General features: G+C 38.8%; 1 protein-coding gene across 4 annotated transcripts in view; it reads right to left on the bottom strand.

The window, feature by feature from the left end:
• cdkal1 (CDK5 regulatory subunit associated protein 1-like 1) overlaps positions 1-17,176 on the bottom strand; it is a 600,364-nt gene that overhangs the window by 265,323 nt on the left and 317,865 nt on the right. For all 4 annotated transcript variants that reach the window (XM_062063405.1, XM_062063406.1, XM_062063403.1 and 1 more), the window contains one exon: positions 10,847-11,013. In XM_062063405.1, coding sequence (XP_061919389.1) covers positions 10,847-11,013 — 167 coding nt within the window. The remainder of the gene's footprint in view (positions 1-10,846; positions 11,014-17,176) is intronic.

The raw sequence follows: 17,176 nt of genomic DNA, 5'->3' as shown, positions 1-17,176 counted from the left end.
AACAACAATTAATGGCCAATGCATTCACATCTTATTTGAATAAAGTGCAACCAACACTTTAGGTTGAATTAACAAGTGGGAACCTTTTCTGCTCAAATTTTCAACATTCAAGCATTTTCCAATCAAATTACAGTAACCAACATTTTAACAGTAAATTTACCTGCTAAATAAAGTTTACCGACCCGACCCATATCTGTTCTCTGCCCTGGTGTCGCCGATGAAGGACAGCGTCCCAGCTGTGCGGAAGCATGTATGCCTCGTCATCCCTGTTGATATTGTTGGCCATTTTTATTTGTATTTTTTAAATGGACTTTTCCTTGTTGTAATCCTGAAGTTTGTGCGTCGCCGTAACTTGCTCCGCTGTCACTTCCGTTTTGTCGGTTGCGTCTTTTGTGGCCTATAATTAGGTTGTGGCTTTATATTATTGTGTTGTGTCGTTTGTCTTTGTAGTGGCTTTTGTAATCATGTTGTAATTATTGATATTGTCTTGTGGCGTTTGCATTTGTTATGACCTTTCTCGACCACCGTAGCTATCCACCATTTTTGCAAGTTGACTTAACGTTTAACGTCCTTATTTTAAAAAGTGCTAAACTCCATATGAAGTCTGCCGTATACAACACAATATTTTCCTCTTTCCAGTATTGATCAAATCGATTACTTCCCTTTTAAAACAATCTTGGATCAATACCTATCCTCTGGAATGCAAACTTGCCGAACACAGATCGACACACTTGAAACTTAGAAATATAAATCGATCGATCCATATATCGATCAATCGTTACACGCTTAGTTTTTACCTTAAAAAAAACGTTATATTTAAGGTGTGGCAGCTTTTATTTTGCCACGGTGGGCCGCCACAATCAATTGTATGTAGGGGAAACCCTGAAATATACTATGTTTACATACATTTTTACATGTATAGTGACTTGAGCCCTAACATAGCAGAGTCACGGTAGTTGTTGGTAGATGCAGTTAACATATTAGATCACGTGGTTAAAATGTGATTCTTGAAGTTGAATTGAAGTTAATACTTTGTTGGGCCCAGCCTAACTCTACCGTCAGCGGCCTCCACAGGTAAATTGTGTTTGAGACCCCTGGTTTAAACAAAGTTTATTCTAGATAATACTAAGATTTTACATTTAGCAGTGTACTAAATTGAACATGAAACATCAGAATACCCATCTTTTGACCCTTGTGTATGTGTTAAAACATGTATTATATGTTTTTCCCTTAAAGGCCTACTGAAATGAATTTTTTTTATTTAAACGGGGATAGCAGATCCATTCTATGTGTCATACTTGATCATTTTGCGATATTGCCATATTTTTGCTGAAAGGATTTAGTAGAGAACAACGACGATAAAGGTCGCAACTTTTGGTCGCTGATAAAAAAAAAGCCTTGCCTATACCGAAAGTAGCGTGACGTCACCGGAGGAAGGACTCCTCACATTTTCCCATTGTTTACAATGCAGCGAGAGAGAGTCGGGCCGAGACAGCAACGATTACCCCATTAATTTGAGCGAGGATGAAAGATTCGTGGATGAGGAAAGTGAGAGTGAAGGACTACAGTGCAGTGCAGGACGTATCTTTTTTCGCTCTGACCGTAACTTAGGTACAAGGGTTCATTGGATTCCACACTTTCTCCTTTTTCTATTGTGGATCACGGATTTGTATTTTAAACCACCTCGGATACTATATCCTCTTGAAAATGAGAGTCGAGAACGCGAAATGGACATTCACAGTGACTTTTATCTCCACGACAATACATCGGCGAAGCTCTTTAGCTACTGAGCTAACGTGATAGCATCGGGCTCAAATGAAGATAGAAACAAAATAAATAAATCCCCGACTGGAAGGATAGACAGAAGATCAACAATACTATTAAACCATGGACATGTAACTACACGGTTAATAATTCCCAGCTTGGCGAAGCTTAACAATGCTGTTGCTAATGACGGCATTGAAGCTAACTTAGCAACGGGACCTCACAGAGCTATAATAAAAACATTAGCGCTCCACCTACGCCAGCCAGCCCTCATCTGCTCATCAACACCTGTGCTCACCTGTGTTCCAGCGATCGACGGAGCGACGAAAGACTTCACCCGATCATAGATGCGGTCGGCGGCCCGGAGACGGAGGAAGTCAAGGTGAGGTCGCCGGCTAGCGCGACTTCACCCGATCATCCGTGCGGTCGGCGGCTAGCGTCGGCTAGCGCGTCTGCTATCCAAGTCAAAGTCCTCCTGGTTGTGTTGCTACAGCCAGCCGCTAATACACCGATGCCACCTACAACTTTCTTCTTTGCAGTCTTCATTGTTCATTAAACAAATTGTAAAAGATTCACCAACACAGATGTCCAGAATACTGTGGAATTTTGAGATGAAAACAGAGTTTTTTTGTATTGGATTCAATGGGGTACCAATACTTCCGTTTCAACGATTGACGTCACGCGCATACGTCATCATATATAGACGTTTTCAACCGAAAGTTTAGCGGGAAATTTAAAATTGTACTTTATAAGTTAACCCGGCCGTATTGGCATGTGTTGCAATGTTAAGATTTCATCATAGATGTATAAACTATCAGACTGCGTGGTCGGTAGTAGTGGGTTTGATTTTTTTTTATTTAAACGGGGATAGCAGATCTATTCTATGTGTCATACTTGATCATTTTGCGATATTGCCATATTTTTGCTGAAAGGATTTAGTATAGAACAACGACGATAAAGATCGCAACTTTTGGTATCTGATAAAAAAAGGCTTGCCCCTACCGGAAGTAGCGTGACGTAGTCAATTGAACATATACGCAAAGTTCCCTATTGTTTACAATGATGGCCGCATGAAGTGAGAGAGATTCGGACCGAGAAAGTGACAATTTCCCCATTAATTTGAGCGAGGATGAAAGATTTGTGGATGAGTAAAGTGCAAGTGAAGGACTAGTGGGGAGTGGAAGCGATTCAGATAGGGAAGATGCTGTGAGAGCCAGGGGTGACCTGATATTCAGCTGGGAATGACTACAACAGTAAATAAACACAAGACATATATATACTCTATTAGCCACAACACAACCAGGCTTATATTTAATATGCCACAAATTAATCCCACACTAAAACACCTAGGTGTTTGTTATGCTAGCTCCTAGCTACTAGCTACTAACTCGAGCTAGTTATAGCTCGAGCGGGTAATATGGACGGGATCCCGTATATATAACCCGCCGATACAATTCAAACACCTGCACAACACACACACTCACTCAGCCCAAAGAACCGTTCACCTAGCCCAAGGTTCATAAAGCTTATATATTTAACCAAAGTTACGTACATGACACGCACATACGGGCAAGCAATCAAATGTTTGGAAGCGCGTGGGTGGGACCTGATATTCAGCTGGGAATGACTACAACAGTAAATAAACACAAGACATATATATACTCTATTAGCCACAACACAACCAGGCTTATATTTAACATGCCACAAATTAATCCTAGGTGTTTGTTATGCTAGCTCCTAACTCCTAGCTACTAGCTCGAGCTAGTTATAACAAGCGATCAAATGTTTGGAAGCGTACTCACGGTATCGCGTCTGCGTCTGTTAACGAAGTCAAAGTCCTCCAGGTAAGAGTCTCTATTGTCCGAGTTCTTCGATCTTGACTGCATCTTTCGGGAATGTAAACAATGAAACACCGCCTGTGTTGTGTTGCTGACTTCCCTCGCAAAATACTCCGCTTCGCACCGACTTTCTTCTTTGCTTGCTCAGCTTCTTTCTCCATAATGCAATGAACAAATTGCAACAGATTCACCAACACAGATGTCCAGAATACTGTGGAATAATGAGATGAAAACAGCTATTTCGTATTGGCTTCAATGGGGAAGCCATACCTGTGTTCTACTGGCTATGTCACGTGCATACGTCATCCTCAAAGGCGCTTTGAACCGGAAGTTCCCCGGGAAATTTAAAATTGCACTTTATAAGTTAACCCGGCCGTATTGGCATGTGTTGCAATGTTAAGATTTCATCATTGATGTATAAACTATCAGACTGCGTGGTCGGTAGTAGTGGGTTTCAGTAGGCCTTTAAATCCTAAGGATGTATCCACAGAATACACCCAGGATTCGAGCACTTTCAGATTAAATGTGTAGATTTGAAGAATTCCTTCATTATACAATGTGTTAACGACATTATGACTCATTGGACTTAATGGTTTAAAGCAGTAGATTGCTTGAAAGTGATCAAGTTTTTGTTCAATTAGGCAGAGCGAAATGTTAAGTAAACCCTTCTTGCATGCACAGTTACAGCGTAAGTCCACTATTGCACATCACTCAGTGTGGAGTGTGTGAGCGGCATATCTAATAGATCTCTGGTCAAACCTGGAAGAGCTGAGAGGAGAATGTTTAATGGACAAGCATGATTTCATTCATCTCAGCCTGGCTGATTGCTACGTACGAGGCTACTTTCACACCTCATTTGCTGCTCGCGTGGTCAATTCAATCACACGCAGGCTTGCAAAAGCAAGCCGCACAGGTATCATCACGTGTGCACACAGACAACTTACACCATCAAAAGATAGACTGGTGCACCTCTGACAGCCATTTAGCAAGTTATAAATAGGTGGGTAGGATGGAGAGCAGGGATGAAGGATGAAAAAATATGAAGTGCAAGGTGTAAAAATGCCAGAAATGTGAAGAACAAAAATGTGGCATTTTACTTAAAACTACTCTAAAAGGAACCGCTGATTGCTCAACGCAATCAACTAAAATGTCAGAGAGCAGAGGACCATGAGAGTCGACTGGGCCTGTAACTGCTCCAATCAGCAAATGGTACTGAGGTTGTCTGACAGAAAGGAAGAAAAAAACAGGCAGTACATGAGAGGAAATTGCATGTTCTTGGGTGTCAGAGGGAGACAGAGCACTGAAAAATGTGTGCAAGTGCGCTCGGATTGGTGAACTTTTCAGGGAAAGCGAAGAGGTTACGTAGAATTTTCAGCTTCAATCATAGCCATTGGCTATGAAGCTGCTCTACTGCATAAGTGCTGGTGTTCTTCAAATGAATAGAGCGCAAAGTGTAATTTGGCCTTCACTTAATACGACAGGTAGATCAACGATTGGCCTTGATCACAAAATCGTTCGAATTGCAGTCATTACCGCCATTATGGGGGGAAATAAAGATTAAAAAGTACTGATGAATAGATAGTGAAAGAACAATTAGAAAGAGTTAGAATTTGTAAAAGAGAAACAAATATTAAACTTTGACAAATAACCATAATGCATTATGGGCCGACCTCAAATTATTTGTGGCAGCCAGCCACAAAAAAATGTGGACCGCCACAAATAGATTTGGTTCTACATGTTAAGAATTGTTTCAGTTCATGCACATTTATGCGGTGACTCTTATTTTGAAACATTTTACTCTGAAAGGGTCACTTACGCTTTCGTATGTATTGATCAGAGATGGTACCGGTACTGATTTACACGGTAGTAACCAAACTAAAAAAAGAAGAAACTACTAGTACCTTATTTCAGTGCTAAGTGACTGCAGATTCAGCCACCTGCAACAAAAGCATGGCAGTGTTATTGTACAAGTAACGTCTTTTAAGTAACGTAGCGTCCTGACAGAATTACACAGAGTCAGACGCTCTTTTTAAACTTTATTGCCGACTTCAATACGCCAACAGCAGCCCCCTTATCGCTGTTAGCACCGCAGCGCTATCTTAGCCAGTAGCCACATCAACAACAACACAACACTTTCTCATTATGCACCAACGACGGTTACGGCGAGCAATGTTGTATTCAAGAACAAGGGCCCAGAATTTTGAGCTTTAAACATTACATCTCAAGTAAATCGTTTTTTGCAAGTTCTCTATGATCTGTATTGCTCTAATAATTATGACAATTTGTTATATTATTTCTTATTTTTTAATGTATTCATCATCATCAGCCATTGTCAGTCCACTGCTGGACGAAAGCCTCAGCATGTTTCTGCCATAGTGAACGATCTCTAGCTGCTCCCTGTATTACTTACTTAATGTATTACTTAGTTATAATTTTATTTGTATCATTGAAGTATTGAAATTACCGAGCGTTTTAACTTCAATGTTACGAAAATGTGCATGTTTTACATTTTTTAAGTACCATTTTGGCCACCTTTTAGGCATCTGCACCGTTTTTAAAGTACTGATTTGTTACTAGCAAATTATACCTATCTCAAGTAACAATGTATTTTCTCTACAGCTCTTTTGCAAATTAGACCAGAGTGCTGCATTTTTAAACCCCATGATATGCAATGTCAAAAACTGCCAGGCTCTCTACTGTACATACAGTATCATTCTCGTCTTAAAAGTAAGGATACACTAGCACTTGTAATACTGAGGAGCAGATTCGGACATTTCGGGGTTGCACAATCAACTTTTTGTGTGACTTTTAAGGCATAGTTTTTGTGTTTTCATTTGAAAGTTCCACTGAATGAATGAATTAATGTATTTATTCCGGCAGACAGACATATATAGCAACACTTCATCACTCTTTGTAATTTGACAGACATGCAACGGCACCCACCAAAAAGGGATACGGGAAAAAAGCAAGAATGCTTATCCAAGTCCCACCCCTAATTTACAATCATCTTATATGCTGGATATATATGTTGGTTTTATAGTCCAAGTTTCAACAGCAGATTTGATGGATACGTGACACTTTCAGAAAAAGTATAATATATGATAATGGATGAAAATGACATGTTTTTTTTGTTTTTTTTGTCAATAGCATTGAGCAACCGGTAGATTAGCTCCATATTGCCTGGGTATCTTTCGTCTTCTGAAGCCTTGTCTGGTGTGTTATGTCCCTTATTCCACAGTGAGTTCTTTTGCACCTGTGTTCCACAGTTGAGATAGTCCAAACAACTAGTCATGTTTTTGATAGTTTCCAAACAACACATTTTTTACCGCAAGGTTGAACACTTTTAGGCTAGAAAACAGTTTAATTTCTCCGCTCACATTGTCCCACATTTTCACCCCCGCTATAGATAACGTTTGAGCCTTGAATGTGGAATTTATCATGTTATGTTTGAATTTCAATACACCCCTGAGTTCATGTGGACCATTTCTGAGTGAAAGCAGACTCTGTATATTTGCAGGTAGAGCCCTTTGTGAGGCCATAAATGGTAAATGGTAAATGGGTTGTACTTGTATAGCGCTTTTCTACCTTTTTAAGGAACTCAAAGCGCTTTGACACTATTTCCACATTCACCCATTCACACACACACACACATTCACACACTGATGGCGGGAGCTGCCATGTACGGCGCTAACCAGGCCCATCAGGAGCAAGGGTGAAGTGTCTTGCTCAAGGACACAACACACGTGACTAGGATGGTAGAAGGTGGGGATTGAACCAGTAACCCTCAGATTGCTGGCACGGCCACTCTCCCAACTTCGCCACGCCGTCCCCCCATAAACATAACTTGAAGGCTACTGTATTGGATTATATCATGTAGTTTAAGAAAATTACTCATTATGAACAGATCATTGGTATGAGCATTATACGGGGCATAATGTATAATTCTAAATGCCTTTATATAAAGTCACAACAAGTAAACCCAATCTTTTTTCTGTAATGGTCACCTTGCGTAGAGTCAAAACAGGGGCTAGAGCCTATCCCAGCTGACTCACAGTAAAATGCTGACTACATCCAAGAATGGTCTTCGGTCAATCACATAGCAACTGTAAATAACCGTCTTTTGACCCTTGTATTTGTGTTAAAACATGTATTTCATGTTTTTCACTTAGATCCTAAGGATGTATGCGCAGAATACTCCCAGGATACGTTAACGTTCAGATCAAATGTGTAGATTGGAAGAATTCAGTAGGAATCGATCCCAGCTTCATGGCAGTCAACTACAGTGTGCAATTACAATACTAATGTATGTCCCCTCAAATAACAAAGATAACACCATATTGGCCTTTAAATAATCATATATGAGGCTTCCAAGTAGGTCAAGAAACAATGTGGAAGTGAGTGGGAAATCAAGAAGTGAAGTGAGGGTTAAAGGGGACTGGGATCAGGGTAAATGGGGGGCAAGAGCAACAAAAGGCAATGATAAGTTAAAGAAGATGACTCTTATCTTTTCTTATGTAGGTTAATTGACTGAGGAATGAAAAAGAAAAGAGATACAATTCAGTGTAATGCATGGACATTAACAATAAAAGGGCTGGTAGCATATGAAATTATTCTTAACATACGCACAGAGAGCAAGCTTGTGTGTCATCCAAGCATATTTCTAATTATCGGTTAATTGTTATTCCCTATCATTAGGAGGGTGGTTTTTAATTGTAATGTAGCCAAGCAGAAACCTACCTATACATGTGGGGGACAATTAGCCACCTCCATTAACCCCTGGTTAATTACAACCTCCACTGCTACATCCCACAGCTCTGTTCCCACTCGTCTTTACCCCTCGTATCTATCCCCGGGCCTACATCCAAAGTTTTTTTTTTACACTTCTGCCCTCATTTCTAATCATCTTTGGTTGTTTGATTCAAATGCATAAATGTTGTGAAGTTGTTTCTCTTTTTTCTAGGTTAAGATTCCCTGTCTAGAGCCCTCAATGTCCTCCCTTTCTCCCTTTTTAATTTGCTATTCTACATTTTATAATGAATTTCCTCAGAGATGAACACCTATAATTTTACAGTATAAAGACTACACAAGAAAGTATAAAGAAAAGAAAAACAATGAGGACGTAGCGTCCTGACAGAATTACACAGAGTCAGACGCTCTTTTTAAACTTTATTGCCGACTTTAATATGCCAACAGCAGCCCCCTTATCGCTGTTAGCACCGCAGCGCTATCTTAGCCAGTAGCCACATCAACAACAACACAACACTTTCTCATTATGCACCAACGACTGTTACGGCGAGCAATGTTGTATTCAAGAACAAGGGCCCAGAATTTTGAGCATCAAACATTACATCTCAAGTAAATCGTTTTTTGCAAGTTCTCTATGACCTGTATTGCTCTAATAATTATGACAATTTGTTATATTATTTCTTATTTTTTTTAATGTATTACTTAGTTATAATTTTATTTGTATCATTGAAGTATTGAAATTACCGAGCGTTTTAACTTCAATGTTACGAAAATGTGCATGTTTTACATTTTTTAAGTGCCAGTTTGGCCACCTTTTAGGCATTGGCACCGTTTTTAAAGTACCGATTTGTTACTAGCAAATTATACCTATCTCAAGTAACAATGTATTTTCTCTACGGCTCTTTTGCAAATTAGACCAGAGTGCATAATTTATAATTAAGATGAACGTAATGTAATTGAAAATATTATACATCAGTCATCACATAGCATCAATAATTATTACTAATACTAATTACTAATTATACTAATTATCTTTTTAGACTCATTCCAAAATGTTAAACAAGACCAAAATAATAATAAAAACTAAACTGAACTTTACTGGGCTTAAAGTATGGCTGTCAGAAATAATGAAATAAGTAATTTGATTAATCACAAAAAAAACATGGCATTATCAACGCTCCTTTACCTTTACCTAAAACAATGGTATGGGTTGTTATACAGTCAGCGATCAGGTCAATTAATACATGTTATCAAGTTCTGAACAAATAAATTACATGCATTCAAGTAAAACATTAAAAAAAAATTCCTGTATGACATTCTGACAATAAAACTGAATGTGTCCAAAGACTAGTGTCGTTAAAAAAAATGATTTAAATTATGCAATGCCCTGTGACTAATCATGATCAATCTAAATAAAATAAGAAAGAGTGATTAAAATCTTTAAAAAATAATAATTTGACAGCAGTAGTTTAAAGATTTCCAGGATGGACACCAAACCATCCAACGAGTTGAGTTAAAAAAAACTTGCAGCATATTCCTAAAAACAGCACTGTCAAATATAGCGGATCTTTGACTAGCTTTTTTGGCAGTGGGTTAAAAAAAACTAATAGTGCATCTAATGCTGACAAAAATATTTGCAAAAAACTCAATTTCCATGCAGAGGATGCTGGTTCTCTGGAATATACAAACTAAAAATAATAGCAAAGGAAGAAGTCCAGCCCCCAAAACACTTAAATTGAATAGAGTTGACCTCGATGTTGCTGAAAACCGAATGCATTAATATACATTTAAAATGGTTACATTGTTTGACCACAACCTGTGTTGTTGGTATGAGGCTGTTATCTTGTTCTTTACGTAAATAATTCCAACAAATTAGTAAATTATCAACCTATCCCCAACACGCCATTGAGTATTTTGGTTTCCGTTTCCTCCCCTTGCTCCTAAAACTACGTTATTTAAAAGCAGAGGCTAGGAAGCCTATTGAAACTGGTGAAAACATGATGTGCCATTACTACTCGCAGACATAGACAATGGATTTAGAAATGAATCAAGATAGACAAAGAGAATGAAAACTTCAAGATTTAAATGATAGTAAGTCAGACTGACAGGCACATGGTGAAGTGCAGACTGAATGAAGAGCAAAAGAGTGCATAACAATGTCCATTGTTCCATTAGGGAAGGCAATAATGACTGATAAAATGAGGCTACTAAAGAGGACACAATGGTCCTTAATTGACTCATTAGAGAATGAACTGCACTAATGAATGGAGATTTGCAGCTATACTGCTTGCTAAGCAAAACAGAAAGGCATTTAGTTTATGAAATCTAGACAAAGCAATATTTGTGCACTGGAAGGGATAACAATAAACCACAGGTACAAAACAACAGGGAACCAAATGCTGTCTACTGGTAAATTGGTTTAAGTTTTTGAAATGTCTTAGAATCTATAAGAATATTTCTTGGTACTATTGAGCAGTAGTTGTTTGGGATTGTCATACCTCGAGGTGTTCCAGGATATACGGTGGATTGGTCATGCCCAGCCTTAGCATGGCCCCTTTAGGGATCTCTGCCACCAGCCTCCACAGCAGGGTTGGCAGGTCAGTCCCGATATCTCGACCATACGCTCCCGTGTCTTCACTGGTTAGCCAGATTTCACACACTCCCTCTGTAATCACAACAGAAAAACATTTGATACAACAACTAAAGCCCAGCATGTTTTGAAATTTTAATTGCATATGGTCCACCCAACATGCTGCTATTGCAACTACCAGAATTGTCAGTTAAGTTAAAGTTCAAGTTAAAGTACCAATGATTGTCACACACACACACACACACACACAAGGTGTGGTGAAATTTGTCCTCTGCATTTGACCCATCCCCTTGATCACCCCCTGGGAGGTGAGGGGAGCAGTGGGCAGCAGCGTAGCCGCGCCCGGGAATAATTTTTGGTGATTTAACCCCCAATTCCAACCCTTGATGCTGAGTGCCAAGCAGGGAGGTAATGGGTCCCATTTTTATAGTCTGTGTTACAATGCAATATAGGATGGAATAAAACATTAGTTTAGTGATATTATGGATTTTTACGCCTAAGGGTTGTGTGTTTATAGATAATGTCAGCACGCAGCTCTGTACCGTGCCACCTATATTTTTAATAAAGTCAGAGGTGAGTTACATCACATCTTCCTGCTGTGAAGTCCAACTATGAACACACAGATTATACCATTATCTATCCCATCTGCATTGAAAATGAGCCACTACTTACTGTAAAGGCATAGATAACCCGACCTTATTGTTGTAACTATCACACGATACCCAAGAGGACACTTTACTGTGACTACAACTTCTCTTCAGGGAATCACCTGTTTATCATTAATTGGATTTGATAGAACCCCCATTCAGAGCTACAAGCTGGAAGACAAATCAACAGGGATAGACATTTGCTCATAATCTATAAGCTAGTTAACCAATGTTTTATCATTATTAATTGAACTAATTGCATTACATTAGGTACATTAAAGGGGAATTGCATTTGTATTTTTTTATTTTGCCTATCGTTCACAATCATTATGAGAGAAATGACAATGGATGATATATTTTTTTGCATTCTAAATATTAAATAAGTGCGATCAAAAGTCAGCTTACAATGGAGCCTATGGGAGCCGCTCTATTCCACCTATAAAGCCCTTAAAAAACATCCAAACACCTCCACCGAGGTTTTATATACATGATGTAAATATACTGTATATGCAGTGTTGGGACTAACGCGTTACTAAGTAACGCGTTACTGTAACGCCGTTAGTTTTGGCGGTAACTAGTAATCTAACGCGTTATTTTTTTATTTTTCAGTAACTCAGTTACCGTTACTACATGATGCGTTACTGCGTTATTTTACATTACTTTTAATGTAGTATAAAGTGTGTTAGTGTCGTAGTTCTGATTCTTCTTGTGTCACAAACCGGAGAAGAGAGACGTGCGCTCTGTGTGTGTGTCTGAGTGTGGGGGGAGAGAGAGGAGGGGGGCGGGGGCGTGTCTGATTATGGGGGAGCTGCAGTCGAGTTTGTTGGAGATATTTTCACTACTATTCTTTTGTCGAGCACAAAGAAAATAACATTTTAGTTCAATGTAAATTGTGCTTTGGATCAAAGATCCCATCTACTGCCCAAAACAGCAATTCAAATCTGCTGAGTGCTGCAACAAGCTACATAAGCAACATGCTTCGACGTAGCTAGTAAAGAGAGACAGAGACTCCGATGCCACTTTCCCTCCACCACTTAAGGATTAACTATGCCTCTGTTCATCATTCAGCACTGAAGGTACACACTCTGTCAATCAATGTTCCCTCTAATTGTTCATGTGTGAGCAAACGCAAAAAGTCCGTGAGCATTCAGTTGAGCCCATGTGAGCAACATCACACGTGCACACTGTGGCTACACCAGCAGCACACCTGTCCCAAACCTGACTAAATAACAACTTACATCTCCATCCATCCATCCATTTTATACCGCATGTCCCTTTCGGGGTCGCTGGAGCCAAACTCAGCTGCATTCTGGCGGAAGGCGGTGTACACCCTGGACAAGTCCCCACCTCATCGCAGGGCCAACACAGATAGACATACAACATTCTCTTATTATTATAATCAAATGACAGCAGTCATTTCCATTTCTAATATAAGTGTTTAGGCCCACTTACAATGATAATAACAACAAATATTGTTTTTCATGGACTGTGTACTTGTATTGTTTGTCTGGGTGGAGGTCCTGCTTTGGAAATAATTTGTACCCCTTTCAGACATTGCATTTAGTTCCCATTAAAACATTCACATGTTGCACAATGAGATGTAAGCAGGGGATCATGTGTACATTCCTGCAACTTCCTGTTTGTAAAAAATATATTTTTATGAGTATTTATTTAATATACTAATAGCATTTCATGATTAATATTTATAAATTAAGATTCCTAATAAATGACACTAGAATAAGCACACATTTGATTGGTAAATCATAGTGTAACGACCTGGAATTACACTTTATGTGTGGTGTTGGAGTTGTCCGACTTTTTGTGTGGCTGTAAACGCATCACTGGCTAAGTGCCATATGTGCATGTGTTGGCGCAAGTGAGAAAGAGCGAGCGGCTGCTGTTGATCTAACAAAGTTGCTTTTGGTCTGGTTTATACTGCAGAAAATGACCACTTTTGCTAGATATAATTTTTTTTACTAATGTTTTGGATGGAATTCATGTCCTCAAAGCGTCTCGACAGACGTTACAATATTTGAACAATGATGACAAAAACTGTTTTCTCTGTCGTGTTTGTGTCGTGTTGAAAATTGTTATGCGCTTATTTTTTTATTTGATTTTGTGCGTGGCATAGATTTGCCGTGCGCAGAGGACGATTGAGCAGTGCGCAATTGCACAGGCGCGCACCTTAGAGGGAACGTTGCTGTCAATTCTCTTATATACTCTTTCATCCTAGACTTCTAGAGTGTTTGACTATCACATCACTCTAAATGTATAGACTATAAAGTTCACAAACATAAAGAGGGATCCTAGTGGGCCAGGCCAATCTTTCCTTATCTCTAAACTAAAACTGGGGAAATGTGTAGAGTGTTCTGAGCTTCAGACATGATTTTGTGTCAGAATTCTTTGAGGAAAAAATGCCTGGTTAGGCTTTGTGTATGTAAAAATAAAGTTAAAGTACTTATTTGGTTTACAGCTATGTTGTTATTATGCTGTTTGTTACTTATGTATGTTATGTTGCAGCTATTTAAAATAGTTTTGTCAATTTGTTCTGGCCTGAAACAAATTGGCCTTTGTAACATATCTTTGTCTTTGTGTGTTGTATGTAGACCACATTGCTTAGCAGAGTTCAGTGATGCAAATGCATGTCAAGTTGATCAACACATTGTATTATTCTGCAGTGCAATAACAGTACTGAAATGAAGGCTAAAGGGCATTAATGGGAGCTTTAAAAAAAAAAGAACTAAACTAAATAGTTACTTTTCAAAGTAACGCATTACTTTTTGGTGTAAGTAACTGAGTTAGTAACTGAGTTACTTTTGAAATGAAGTAACTAGTAACTATAACTAGTTACTGGTTTTCAGTAACTAACCCAACACTGTGTCTATGTAATGTAGTAACGGGCACATTTATAATAAGATTTAATATTTACGTATTTTGATCATTTTCGTGTCATTCTCGCCATTTCCGGGTCCTACATGGCTGTCAAAATGTACTAACTTGTCGAATACGTCCTCAGACTTCTTCTGTCCAGGTGAGATGCATGATTTATGACCTACAATAAACTTCCAGGAAGCAAGAAAGCGAAACACCTCGCCAGTCGATTATGTCGAAATTGTACACAGGCTTGTGATCACAGCGCCGCTATAAATAGTTTCCGCTTATAATAACAACATCACTAAGAAATACTTGGTTAATATTCACATTACAAAATGGAAATGGAGTATTGTTGTCGATTTTTGAATGGTTATTTTTTGGATTTTATGGGCGAAACAGAGGACTCCCCATTGGCAAAGCTGTAAGCGGACCTTTATTAACAGGTTAGAATGCATTAAAAAAAAATACAAAAAATTGTCATGTGTTTCATTGTGAACGGTAGGCAAAATTTCAAAAGAAGTGCAGTTACCCTTTAAATGTCACCATTGCTGGGTTGCAACCATATGACTTAAGGGGCGTTCATGGTTTGGATAGCGGTTCGGCGCTTCGCCGTGCTCAGGCCAAAGACCCTATTAACATAGGGCACAACAACTAGTCATTCGTCACTCATCCGGCATAAAACCCTGAGAACCGCGGGAACATGTACAATGTTTTGTGGAGGTATTGGCGGTTTGAAATAGGCCATGTTCAAAACGCCTGTGGAAATAACGACAGCCTCTGTATTTGCGAGCAAGGTTCATGATAATACTGTGTTAATACAGCTATAATCCACCAGTCACATTTTCCTCCTGGATCTTCACGACATAAACTGATGTTTACTGATGTTCAGCAATGATTAGTTTTCAACAATATTTAGCAATATCCAGATACAATCTATTAATTTAGTGAATTAATTATCTTTATTGAGGTATTCTTGATGATAAACTTTGAGGCATTATGTTTACACAGTAAACAAAAACAACGCACACATCTATTATATGTGGAAGTTTCCTTAAAAAAACAGCTCATATGGAGCATACAAAAATGTTAAAAAGTATATTTTTGAAAGCAGTTTATTTTAAGTTCATACAAACATTCACAAAGTGGCCTCTGGTAACATGGCCGTGTTGTTGACTCGGCTCCACTTGATGAGTGACAGGCTTTTAACACAGCAGAAACTTCCTCTGCGCTTTTGTTTATTCTAACTGTTTTACTTTATAATGGACTATCTTAGATACTCTAAAATAACTTTTTTTTTTTTCTTTTTTTTTTTTTTTTAAATAATGTCCTGCCCAGCTTCTCGGGCAAATCATATAGCAGATGTAGATGCCCATATCGGCTGTTCAGATTTACTTTACAAAAGAGAAGTGTAGGATACTTCTCTTGTTGCCTTACTTGTATTTTGACTTTATTAAATGTATTTATATTATCATTTGGTGCAGCCGGGCCGGAGCAGGAGGGGATAGAAAGAGAGAAAAAGGAAGACAGAGGGGGGAATTGTGGGGACAAGAGGGGGATTAGACAGAGAGACAAAAACAACAACAGCAAACACAACAACAACAACAGAGCAACATCAGCAAATACGACATGTACAAATATGATGGTAAAAGTAATAGCAAATAAGCAGTTAGCGAAAATTTAAAAAAAAATACAGAAATGACAATGAGCATTATTACACTAAAAATGGAGCAATATGAATACCAATAGAAATAGTGCTATTGATAATAAACAATACCAGTACTTTACCTTTATTATCAACAATACAATTGTTCAAATGCAACAATACATATACGTAATGATAACTTGAGATACGAAAGAATGCAGAAAAATGGAGGGGAAGAAAGAGAAGCAACCTACATTAACCTTGTAGATTGTTATAGTAACAATAGGTTAAGCTTTGTCAGTGTGCCATGTGTTATACCCAGTTTACCCTAGGGCAACAACGTTAATATATGTTTGATGAAACGTGATTATGTGCATGAGTGTATGTGTGCATATGTACTTGTATATGTACAGTATGTGTATATGTGTGCCTGTACAGTGAATGTATATGTACAGTATGTGTATATGTGTGTACAGCGAATGTATATGTACAGTATGTGTATACAGTATGTGTGTTTGAACAGTGAATGTATATGTACAGTATGTGTATATGTGTGTTTGTACAGTGAATGTATATGTACAGTATATGTATGTGTGTGTTTGTACAGTGAATGTATGTGTAGTATGTGTATGTGTGTGTTTGTACAGTGAGTGTATATGTACAGTATGTGTATATGTATGTTTTTACAGTGAATGTATATGTACAGTATGTGTATACAGTATGTTTGTATAATGAATGTGCGTGTGGATGTACGAACTTTGAGTGTGTAAATATGTACTGTATTTATTTGTATATGTATGTGGGAGCGTAGGTACCTATGTATGTCTGTATGTGTGTGAGTATATGTGAATTTGCATGTACAATACATTTGACTCCCAGTGTGTGCGGGAGCCAGAGTACGGCCCCAGCCTCCCCGAGAGCCCATCCCACAAACAGTAGGTGTGGTGCCCAGGGAACCAGGGGCCACCGCCCCCACGCAGCCAAGCCGGACAGCGACAGGAACCCCAGAGCCTGGCCCACCGTGCCGCCCACAAGGGCCAGCAGCAGGCCGCAGACAGACGCACCCGGCAGAGGA

Source organism: Entelurus aequoreus, linkage group LG11 (genome assembly GCF_033978785.1).
Source record: "Entelurus aequoreus isolate RoL-2023_Sb linkage group LG11, RoL_Eaeq_v1.1, whole genome shotgun sequence".
Taxonomy (NCBI): domain Eukaryota; kingdom Metazoa; phylum Chordata; class Actinopteri; order Syngnathiformes; family Syngnathidae; genus Entelurus; species Entelurus aequoreus.
The sequence above is the reverse complement of the archived record's forward strand: the minus strand, read 5'-3'. Positions and strand labels throughout refer to the sequence as shown.